General features: G+C 39.8%; 1 protein-coding gene across 28 annotated transcripts in view; it reads left to right on the top strand.

The window, feature by feature from the left end:
* Positions 1–12,668, top strand: part of ROBO2 (roundabout guidance receptor 2) — a 1,527,115-nt gene that overhangs the window by 1,467,283 nt on the left and 47,164 nt on the right. For 21 of the 28 annotated variants that reach the window (XM_043538357.1, XM_043538373.1, XM_043538358.1 and 18 more), the window contains 4 exons: positions 4,593–4,635; positions 6,175–6,302; positions 10,285–10,566; positions 10,918–11,043. In XM_043538357.1, coding sequence (XP_043394292.1) covers positions 4,593–4,635; positions 6,175–6,302; positions 10,285–10,566; positions 10,918–11,043 — 579 coding nt within the window. The remainder of the gene's footprint in view (positions 1–4,592; positions 4,636–6,174; positions 6,303–10,284; positions 10,567–10,917; positions 11,044–12,668) is intronic. The other 7 variants (XM_043538367.1, XM_043538377.1, XM_043538368.1 and 4 more) reach the window with 1 other exon arrangement.

Consider the following 12,668-nt stretch of genomic DNA (forward strand, 5'->3'; position numbering starts at 1 on the left):
AGTCCCTGGAAAAATCATGGAGCAGGTCCTCAAAGAATCAATCCTGAAGCACTTAGAGGAGAGGAAAGTGATCAGGAACAGTCAGCATGGATTCACCAAGGGAAGGTCATGCCTGACTAATCTAATCGCCTTTTATGATGAGATTACTGGTTCTGTGGATGAAGGGAAAGCAGTGGATGTATTGTTTCTTGACTTTAGCAAAGCTTTTGACACGGTCTCCCACAGCATTCTTGTCAGCAAGTTAAGGACGTATGGGCTGGATGAATGCACTATAAGGTGGGTAGAAAGCTGGCTAGATTGTCGGGCACAACGGGTAGTGATCAATGGCTCCATGTCTAGTTGGCAGCCGGTGTCAAGTGGAGTGCCCCAGGGGTCGGTCCTGGGGCCCGTTTTGTTCAATATCTTCATAAATGATCTGGAGGATGGTGTGGATTGCACTCTGAGCAAATTTGCGGATGATACTAAACTGGGAGGAGTGGTAGATACGCTGGAGGGGAGGGATAGGATACAGAAGGACCTAGACAAATTGGAGGATTGGGCCAAAAGAAATCTGATGAGGTTCAATAAGGATAAGTGCAGGGTCCTGCACTTAGGATGGAAGAATCCAATGCACCGCTACAGACTAGGGACCGAATGGCTAGGCAGCAGTTCTGCGGAAAAGGACCTAGGGGTGACAGTGGACGAGAAGCTGGATATGAGTCAGCAGTGTGCCCTTGTTGCCAAGAAGGCCAATGGCATTTTGGGATGTATAAGTAGGGGCATAGCGAGCAGATCGAGGGACGTGATCGTTCCCCTCTATTCGACACTGGTGAGGCCTCATCTGGAGTACTGTGTCCAGTTTTGGGCCCCACACTACAAGAAGGATGTGGATAAATTGGAAAGAGTCCAGCGAAGGGCAACAAAAATGATTAGGGGTCTAGAGCACATGACTTATGAGGAGAGGCTGAGGGAGCTGGGATTGTTTAGTCTGCAGAAGAGAAGAATGAGGGGGGATTTGATAGCTGCTTTCAACTACCTGAAAGGGGGTTCCAAAGAGGATGGCTCTAGACTGTTCTCAATGGTAGCAGATGACAGAACGAGGAGTAATGGTCTCAAGTTGCAATGGGGGAGGTTTAGATTGGATATTAGGAAGAACTTTTTCACTAAGAGGGTGGTGAAACACTGGAATGCGTTACCTAGGGAGGTGGTAGAATCTCCTTCCTTAGAGGTTTTTAAGGTCAGGCTTGACAAAGCCCTGGCTGGGATGATTTAACTGGGACTTGGTCCTGCTTTGAGCAGGGGGTTGGACTAGATGACCTTCTGGGGGCCCTTCCAACCCTGATATTCTATGATTCTATGATTCTATGATTCCTCTTCCTCCTCCTCCATTGCCCCTCGAGACTGTTCAGCATCGATTTGAAATGGAAACAGCCTGAATAAAGCCAGCTTGTCTGGGCATTTTATTTTACATTGACATCTACAAGACTGCATTGCATTAAATATGCTCCTTTTCAGCATTTAGACCTGTTCTGTAATTTCAGAAATCAAACTGCAGGCAAAAAATGCTGACAAAACGTATGACAGGAGTGATAAACAAAGTGCTTATTTTGGCAGCCTGACCATGTCTTTTGTGCCTTTAGCTGCCTTTTTCTTCTTCTTGTTGACTCTAAGAGAAATGGATGTGCGCCTGCAAATCTGAGGTAGCCCTTTTTCCGAGGGGATCAGAAATACAAAATGATTTTGTGATCTGCCAGTAACGTCCTCTGCTTTCAAAAAAAGATCTACAGCCTTGGATTGGAGAGCTTATCTGATCGGAAGGAGCCTGTCGAACAAGAACAGTGACTGTGGTATTTTCTTGTTCCACATTATGGGAAGGTTGTAGCCATTCCTGCATCAGTGTGCAAGGTGGAAGCAAGCATAAGGAGCCTCCTCTTTCCAAGCCACATGCACCTACGCACGCCCAGCCACTACCTGACCCATAAAAAACCAATAACACTGCCATAGTTGTTTCTCTCTGATGGGTCTCTCTCTTTCAGCCAATACCTAGCTGTATCTCTCCCCTAAAGCACAAGGCTTTTATTGGATGGTTAGAAAGTGAGGTTGTGCACAAGGACAAGGTAAGGTTACCACTAGATGCTAGTGACCCCAAAGGTGGGGCAGAGTGGTGGCATCCACCCGTCTTCTGTGCCAGCAGACTACTGCAGGCCTGTGAAGATCAACTACAGCTTAATACAAAGAGTGTAGGAGGCATGTCTTCTCATGATGCGCTCCCCAGCATGCTCAGAAATATCTTGCATACTCCACGGCTCTGCAAGTAGAATGCCTCTGGGGACAGTTGTTGATATGTTCTCCCTCTGTATTCCCCCCTCTAGCTGTGCTAGAGAGTCCTACAGATATAAATATGTAGGTGACCAAAAATATTATTTTTCCCCATTTGTCATATTTCTCTCACACACACACAGAGTGACAATATTTCTTTTAAAATTAAAATGTTAATATCAGTCTGTAGCCTAAACAAACATATTAATCTCAGGTGTGAAATAAGTTTCATTGTACACTATGTTATCCTGGAAGCCCCCTATGAAATAATAAACCAAATTCATAAAGTTCATTACTGAATACATTAGTGATCTGTTTCTGGGTTTATATCTTTGTTGCTTTGACAGAGATAGAATGTCTGGATGAAGTGGAAGATGGGGAAGAAAAAGAACATTAAATTAGCTTCTACTAATACATTTCTTAACAACATGTTTTGAGACATAGCCAGACAGCACCCATTTATTTGCATATTCGCAAATGATATCCACAGCTCTTTAGCATTAGCTTATTCACTTTTAGCAAAGAGTGATACAATCACTTGATAGTCCATTAAAAAGCAACATAACTGGAAAGTAGTGTCAGATCGAGCGCTAATTAGCTGCAATGTTTTTAGGATGTGGTGTTTTTGTAAGCAGGTTTTTATTTAATACTTCCCATGCTTTCGATTTTCTTTTCACTAATTGTTTCAGATTAACTCTTTCAAAATACAGCTATTAAATAGTCTGATGTGAAATAGAACTACAGTGGCTTTCCAGTAGAAACGGTAGTCCATTCTGTGGTAATGGATAATTAATCATCAACCCCAAAAGCCCTTCCATATGAGATTCCAAAGGGGTTAGTTTTATCACCATTACATTTTGTTAAATGTGTATTGTGAAGCCCCTTGGAGAACTGATAAACTGGCAAAATATCACCAGTATCAATATGGTATCACCAGTATGCTGCTGATATTCAGATTTACATCAACTTCTTTGCTAATCATGGCATTTCCATCTTGGTGCTGTATTGTTATCTGGCTGAGAGTGCAGTATCTGACAGAGTTGGTTAAAGTAGGCCTAGATACAACAAAGGTATTTCTGTGTTGGTGGGGGTAACAGCTGAAGGACCTTGCAAATGCTTTGGTGACTGTATATTTATTGATGAAGATGGCTACCCCAGGAAGGTGGTCAGAATTCCATATTTGGGGGTTATTTTTAACTGAGCTGACCATGGAGCTTCTTTCCATCTGAAATTGCAATCTTCATTTGTAGATGTAGATTTTGTCCAAGATCTTCTGGATCCAGGCTGGACCACTAAAATAGTCTGCTGTAGGGCACTTTCATTGGAATTTTCTCTGAAAATTATTAATAGATTATTGCCACTGAAGGACCAGGTCTGCTCATTGGCCTTGTTTCACAATACCTAGTGATTTCTGCAGTCCGTTAATTGCACTTGCTATTCAGCAAGTGTGCATCAAAGGTTGGCTTAAAATTAGTATATAAAGGAATTAATAACATAGGACCACAATATAGGACTGCCTATATTGCCCTACGTTTGAAAGCAGCACCTGAGAAATGGGGTTTACAACTGTGGGGTCATCCTGAAATATACCCTGTGAATATACATTGGGGGCAGGGACGTTTCTGTCAAGGGTCCATTTATGGATTTCTAATATGATTCATATACTTCCAAGTGTATCCTTGGCATCCTTCAGGGCAAGACTGAAGGGATTTCCCCCATGTAATGTTGATGTATTTGCGTTTGTGTGTTTGATGTTTTTATCTTGTATGTGTGAGGGAAGTGAGGTAGGATTCATACTTGTTTTTCCTCCACTAGAATTCTAGCAGGGCTGCCGCCTCTTTGCATTTGTCCTATGGAACTAAATATTTGTGTGGTGGCATTATGCTGCTGCATCACGACTCTGATATCATTAACATACCAGTGTAATGTCATTGTACACTGAAGCAGAAGCATGCCAGGAAAACACAATTTCACCACCTGACATAGTCTCTCACAACAGAGTCATATCAGAGGACCCATAGTAAATTCAGGGTTCTTTAGCCATCCTGCAATTTTGGCTTCCAGGCTACAGGGCAGATTGATTTCAATCTGTCTAGTGGAAGCTCTCAATGTGGCATGTTCTTCTTTCTTGTAACTGCTGTGTTATATTGTGTTATGATGCCCAGAGGTTTTAGTCTTGAGTGATAAAAACTCTAATTTTTTATTACTAATTATTACTAACTGATTTTATTTCCCTCTCTTGTGTTTTTAATTTTTTTTTGTTTTTGTTTTGTTTTTTTAAAAATCCAAAACAGTCACTTTTCAAAGAGGAGATGGAGGACTAATGAGCAATGGAAGGTAGGTTTGTTGTTAAAAAAGATCTATTTCCATCCTATTTTCTTTTTGATGAGGAACTTGAACTTTTCTATAGATAAAGGATTATTATAATAAAAGATCATTTATAAGACTGACAAGTCTGGGAGGAATTAAATGGCTTACCACAAGGTTTAATGATCTATCTGTTGGGCACTTTAGAGGAATCAAGTCCAGATGTTTCATTTCTCCCAGATGCCCAAGAAGAAATTAGTAGTAAATATCACAAGGAATGTGTTCATTTGTTACCAGGATGTTTATTGCATTAATTAGACATTAGCAAATGAAGTTGCTGTTGTTTAAGACTCCTTATTGGCTCCCTCTAAATTGCTGTGAGTGAACAATTACACATAATCGATCACAAAATAAATGATTCATGGATGATAAATAGGTTGTAGATTGATGGAACTGGATTCCACAACTTTGGCTACTCAATTGAAATTGATAAAAGCTGATAACAAACCCATATATCCTCATCTATTTTCTCTTTGCCAATATGGAGATTGTAATTAGGCCCTGGTAATAACTTCCAATCTCCCATTTAATCAATATTTTAGCAAAAAGAGATTAGGCCTAATGAGAGCTAGTGGATGTGGCAAGAAAACTGCTGGATCTTCTTATTGCCGTTTCCATAGAAACCCATGTTTCTCTTAGGGATTGTACCAGAAGGGGTCTATCAGAAAAACTACAATGATTACAAATGTTGCTTCTTCCTCATAAGTGTGCTAATAATCCGGAAAACCTTCAGAACTGTGCTTTTCATGTTAAGAGACTGATTTTCCTTGCTAAACACAAAGCACTGGCCACATTTGCCAGCCTGAATTTCAGGATAGGGTTACATTATTTATCCTGTGCTTAGTGAGTGCAGAGTGTCTTATGGCCAAAGTTCCCTTTCCTTTTTGAGCTATCCAAGTCTGACTACAGCTCTCAAAGTTTAATATTACAAGAATATGAAAGCATGCTGTAGTCACAGATAAAAATACTCTTGTGAACTTTCCATTAATCCCACTCAAACTTATTTGCCTCTAAACTATACAAGAGTGCGCAAAGAAAGAGCTACCAGTCTATAGATGACAGGCGTACATTTGGGATTCAAGGAGTGAAGAAATAGTAGCCCAAAGTCCTGGAAATGGCTGATACAGACCAGTTATTTTGAGTGATTGTTCCCTTGAAGTGGCAATTTATCATTCAACCCTTGTTTAGAACCCTTCAGTGGGCCAGCCTACTCCCTGTTTCAGACAGACAACAGAGTTCATTTGGATTCTGGCAGAATCACGACTGATGCCTAGTTCCATTTCAACTGCCAACGTTATTTTGTATATAGCCTTAATTAACTGCTGAAGGTCTTTAAAGCATGAAAGCCTACACAATTTTAATTTGAAATATATTGAAGTCTCCTAAACTGTTTATTACATCCTGTGGCAGGAGGAAAATGATGCAGCCTCTTCAATCACAATCTTGTCCAGAGTTGTCTGACAGACATATTTTCATGTTCATTTCCTCTTTTTTTTCATCCCGCTTCAGTCGACCAGGTCTGTTGAATGCAAGTGACCCCAGTTATCCTTGGCTTGCAGACTCTTGGCCTGCCACCAGTCTGCCAGTAAACAACAGCACTAGCGGACCCAACGATCTTGGGAATTTTGGTCGTGGAGGTGGGTTTTACTGAGTCATGTCATCATACAGTGAATAATGCATTTTATTTTCACTTTAGTTTGTTTTTCATATTGGGTTCTGTTTTGTGCACATGTATATATATTGTGGGGGTTGGGGGTGGGGGAGTTTATTCATCAAAGAGTCTTAGCAATGCTCTAAAATTGCTGCCTGGTTCAATACAGTAAAGCAAGACAACACTGCTAATTAGTAATGTTTAGGTTTTATCAGCATTTTAGCTCACTATCTCCAGTCCTTATATGTCCTACTCATATTGTTAAATCTATCATCGAAACACCAATAGTAGAGAAGGGGAGAGAGGTGAGGTGTGGTCTGGTCTGTCATTCTGCGTGTAGCACTTGGAGCCGGGAGCTCCTGCCTCCCACCCCAGATCTGCAACTGACTGTGTTGCCAGAAGCAAGTCATTTACAGCCAAAACTTTCAGAACTAGTCTCTTATTTTGGCTACCTCAATATTTGGGTGCTCAACATGGACTTGATTTTTAGAAGTGCTCAGCTGCCTCAGGTTCCGTTGGCTTCATCTGAAGTTGTGGGTACTCTGCAGTTCTAAAACTCAGGCCCAAGGTGCCAATTTAGCATCCAGAATCAGAGACTACTCTTGAAAATATTGACTTTCACCTCTTTCACTTCCCCAGTCTGTAAAATCATTGTTGTTATTACTTAACTTTCAGTATTACTTCTTACTGTGGCAAATTAGGCACTTCAGTCATAGAGATTAAAACGCTAAGTGGGAATAGAACAATTCCTATCGCACCAGAGTGTTGAGGATTAATTAGTTATTTCATGTTTGTTAAGTTCTCTGATAAGCAGTATATACAAATTATTTTTATTTCAGAGTGGTAAAAAGCACAGTTCTTCCTGTGTACTATGGCTGACTCAAAATGAAATGTTCATCTGCTTTAAAGGTGACTTGTAAAGAAAATAGAATTATGTTTGTGCCCCTTTCTGCTTCTTTAAATATAGGGCTAGATAGTGACTTAAGCTATAGCCCAGAAGGCAGCATCACCTCAGAGGAAGCACACAAGATACTCTCCAGGTGCTGCTACTTTCATATGAGGGTAGGACTTAAATTCAGTTTGAGCTGTCCAGAGCAGAGCTCTGGTAAATATTTTAGTCCCACAGGGCTAAAGCCCCAAGGCCCCTTGCTCCACAGCTAAAGCCACAAACACCAGTGCCTCCCACAGGACTGAAGTCCTGAGCCCCCGTGCCCACCATGGGGGCTGAAGCCCCGAGCCCTGACACCTCCCACGGAGAATGGGGGGGGATGTGGTGGGCTCTTGGAAATACTCTTATTTAAGCCTTGTAGGAGGATGAACAATCAGCCTTATAGGATGGTATAGAGGGGACAAGGAAATTTCCTCACCTCTTTCTCTACTCCTTTTGGAGGAATGGGTCATGTGGGAGGCAGGAGTGAGCAAGGAATGGCTATTGTGAGCAGCTTTTGAACATTTCTACAGAGGAGGAATCTTGTTGCTCACCTTTCTACCCCTGTAGAGCCTCATTGGAGGGCTGGTCTCACTCAGGGCCATAATATATAAAGAAGGCCTCAAAGATTTTTTGAGGGACGGGATTGTTGAGGAAAGGCGTAGAGAGGGGGAGCTGTTTGAATTTGTTAGGGTCTTTTTTCCACTGTGCTTTCATTGGAAGCCCTTTTGAAAGGTCTCGGGCATCATTACTTTGAGTGTTGACTCGTAAACCAAGAGAGCTTAGTGTTTTAGTCAAAAAGGTGTTAAAAAAACAAAAGACTGAGTTTTAAACATGCCAAATAATAATCACATGATTTTTTACTATATAATTACTTTGTGAGTTGACAATTTAATAGTTCATGTGCTCAGCATGTGCATTTTATTGAACTAAAACAATCAATTTATAATACATAGTTCTATTGAAAATTCCTAATATTTATGGGAAACTTATGCTTCACTGGTAGTAAGACAAAGTGAAAATCTCCAAGTACCAGGGAGGTGTTATATTATAAAATTTACAGTGAAGTGCAATTCTACTTTGAAAAGTGACTATTTAGAAATGACACTGCGTTATTCACCAGTGATCTGCTCTGTGCATATATTTAGAGTCATGTCTGATTACGTCAGAGACAAGTATATTTTGCTGTTTTTTATTCCTAACATCCCTGCAGCAGAGCCAATACAGGCAGATTAAGCTGGATTCTATTATTGTTGTACATCATTAACAAAATTGTTTACTCCATTGCACCTTCATGGAACCATTTGCGGCAAGGTAGACTCTTTATTATTGGTGATGGTACACAAGCCAGAAAGGACCCAGCTTGACTCTCAGATCTCAGGCTGAGTTTGTAGGGCTGGTAGTTGGGAAAAAAAAATCTGTATAGCTGTAAACTGAACATTGAAAGTACATTAGACCCATGTAAGTAGATGTTAACTCCCTGACTTTTGAAAAAATTAACTCTCAGTTTGCAAGATGTGCTCTTCATTGATTATATCTCACTTCTGTGCCCGTAATTAATCTGTAGTCATGGTAGAATTTAACCATTTTATATACCTGATTGTGCCTCACCAAATAGATCATTGGATATCTAAATCCTTTCACTGGTGCCTGCAAAAGTTGAAAATACAGATGAGCCCAAACCAAATCCTCATTTCCAAAATCTCCTGAATTTGTCCATATTTGACATTTGAACCCAGAATAGTAGTTGTTCTTAGTTATGTTATATTAGTGTCTAGAGGCTGTAACCAAAGACAGGGTCCCATTGTGCTAGTTGCTGTACAGACATACACATAGTAGGAAATAGTCCCAAAAAGCCAACAAATGACCCTGATTTTTACAATGGGTTGAACCCCAGATCTGAGCATTCTGAATTTAGGAGTATTCGTAATTATTATGATTCAAATTTTACAGTCAGAGTCCATGTCCAGCAGCTGGCAGTCATGTTAAAAAGCAGAAGGGTGCTTGCATGTTTTCCAACAGTTGGATTCTACACTGACGACTACTTTTTTGATCTTAAACAAATTAGAAAAAGAGCCATGTTTGAAATGCTTGGCTCTGGGAGCGTATAATAAACTGAGCAGTGTTCCTGCCTATGCCATTGTACCAGTCACCTTCCCGGCACTTTTTCATACTTCAGAGGTGTTCACTTTTAAATCTAATATTCTGCCAGTAAGTGTCACTGTGAAATTTTGGAAGGAGAAAGAATTTAGATCTAAAGGATTACAATTATAATTCTGCAATATGTAAAATGATTCAGCCTGTGGAAAAGTGAGCAGATATGTTGTTTCCAAGGTTTAATTTCAATCTATACATAGTACAGTTTTTGAACTGAGTTGTTCTCTGTTTCCAGCAGTGTACTGTATCATTATAATTGATTGATCACCTGAATCTCTTGAGTGAAGCTGAAATCTTGTCACATTCTGAAATGACTTATTCATGTCAGTTTTCCTGTATTGTTGAGATGAAATGTCTTGTTTAGGTTCTAAAATCAAACCAGATAAACTGATGGAAAAAAACTTTAGAAAACTTTAGAAAAATGCACTTTGTGCCCTGAAAAGAATTACTTAGAGAAGCCTTGGCATTCATTCAGTAGTTTTGCTAGATATTTGCAGGGAGGTGGTTTCCTCTGTGATTTGTAGATTAACTTCTTTCATCATTTCCCTAAAGCCCAGATAGTTTAATTGGTTCTGACATGGAATGAACAATCGAAAATATTCTTCAGTAGTGAAATATTCCAAACTTCACTTTCACAGTTGAAGGTATGGAAGAAAAAAGATGATTTTAGGCAGTGAAACGTGAAGGACAAGTGGTAGGCCTGTCACAGATGCTGATAGCTTGGCAATGGTTGTACATCATCTTCCCTTCGTTGGCTCATGGACCCTGTCTCAGCTGAAATGCAAACGTGCAGAATGACACATTTATTTTTCATCTTAAACCTTGATAGTTTCAGGCTTCCTGTGCATCACTGATTTGTTCCATTTCCCTATGCTCACCACAGATGTGCTGCCACCAGTGCCAGGCCAAGGGGATAAAACTGCCACTATGCTATCTGATGGAGCCATTTACAGCAGCATTGACTTCACCACCAAAACTAGTTACAACAGTTCCAGCCAAATCACACAAGCTACACCATATGCCACCACGCAGATTCTGCATTCCAACAGCATCCATGAGTTGGCAGTCGACTTACCTGACCCGCAGTGGAAAAGCTCAATTCAGCAAAAAACTGACCTCATGGGGTTCGGTTACTCTCTGCCGGACCAAAGCAAAGGCAACAATGGTGATTCCTGCTCTTATTTTCCTGAGTCTGTTTATTTTCCTGGATCTTCTGTGCATGAATTAGAAAATTGTAGTTTATGATTTATTATTCATATTTACCTTAACTAATAACACGCACCTTGCATGCATACTGTTCTTTACACCATCTCAAAATAAATTGGTCTATGCTTTAGTCCTCTTTGTCTCACCGTAATCTGCAGCCCATCTGTATTTCCATTAGGACAGGCTAGGTAAAACATTTCCCACAGTCCCACCACATCTGCTTCTGACTTGCTAACTGCATGTTCTGCATGTGCTTGTGCTGTAAACTAATCACATGATGCCACTATGACCTTTGCCCTTTAACCCTTAGCCTTGCTTTACATCCCTGACTACCGATTGGCTGAGGGATTGTCTAATAGAATGCCACACAACCAGTCACAGGATTTCAGCACCACCAGCTCTCACAACAGCTCAGAAAGAAGTGGCAGCCTCTCAGGTTGGTTTCATTACAACGTGTGTAAAGAGAAGTATTTGTGTTTGTAAGCAGCTTGTTCTGTGGTCCTGATTATAACCATGAAAGAGAGATTACTTCAGTCACAATTTACAGTCAAATATTGTGTCTGTCCATTTAGACTTCACTGAACATGTCATTGTAGTCTATAAAAACATGCTTTTACAAAAAACAACATCTTATTTGTCCAGGCTGCACAAGAAACCTATTAAGATGTAATAGGAATATCTTTCTAGACTTTGTATCTTTTACTTTTCAGTGTAATTGGAAATATTACTTTGTAACATTCTCACCCTTCTAGTACAATGTTGAATTTATTCCCAAATCAGTCTTTACTTTACAGTACAGATTATCTCTGTTGAGCCTCATGAACTGGTTAATATTTTTGTTGAATCATTATTGGATCCCAATTCTTGTGAGCCAGGTTATAAACTTTATATAAACAAAACCACCAGAAACAGCAAATTCTCAGGTCCAAAGAAATCCTCAAGATGGTTAGTATTTCACAAATTGTTTCAAGTCTGCATACAAACATAATGTAAATAGTATGTGGGTGCTGCATGCTATATTGGAAACATAACACATTTTCACTGAACAACAATGAATGCTGTTTCTTTATAAATACTCTTTAATTTTGACCTTGTTGAAATAATATTATTGTAAAATTATGCCATTTTTAAAGTAAAACCAAAACCAAAAAACTTGCATTTAAAGTGAAAGTATGTCATTTCATTTAAGCACAATAGGAAAGAGTTCCAGGGATTTTAACTAACGGTACATATTTTTTCTGCAACCTTTGAAAGTCTGTTATAAACTGAAGCAACCAGAACAATACAGATCAATTTTAGAAATGGTTTCTGTAGGTCAGTTTTAATGATGATTCAAAATAAATGTTGAGATCATACAGCTATAAATGTTGGCCTGTAACTTAAGTAGCCAAAAGTATTTTCACATTTTACAGGAAACAATAACTTGATTCTAGTTAGATGAGAAAATAGGCTTACTGTGTTGGCAAAAAGAGACTGTAAGTTAATGTACTGTGATACTTTACATGTTTGTACTTGCTCTCTAATATGAGGTGCATTGACACGTATCTTAGAAAATTAGCTCCTCCTTTCAAGTGCTGACATTTCTATTCCGAGATTTGAGTCAGTATGTGCTAGGTATCAGAGGACAGTATCAAGCTTTTAAATGTGTTGTTTGTACTGCAATCAGTCCAACTGGCAGATTCTGTTCAAGGGCTGGATTCATTCAAATATTTGACTGTAGAATCACTGAAATTCAAGGTGAAAAGACTTTTGAATTTCTGGCCTAACTGGCATGGAAAAATAAGACTTGTAAGGAACAATATTCAAACATAAACTAGACATTGCATTCTAGTTCTCTGTTCCTCTGATCAGGCACTGGAGTTCTTTTACATATAGAGAGTGAGGAGAGGACAAATCCCTTTCCACAAAGCACCATGTGGCCCATATCCACAAGGATCACAGTAATACAAGTTCCCACCCCACATTCTCCCTCCCTTTCCCCAAATATCCCCCCTTTCTCCATAGAAGTCATATTCTCCTCAAGCCTCATACTATTTCTCTCCCTCCCCCGCTTTTTTCCAC

Source organism: Chelonia mydas, chromosome 1, assembly GCF_015237465.2.
Source record: "Chelonia mydas isolate rCheMyd1 chromosome 1, rCheMyd1.pri.v2, whole genome shotgun sequence".
NCBI lineage: Eukaryota > Metazoa > Chordata > Testudines > Cheloniidae > Chelonia > Chelonia mydas.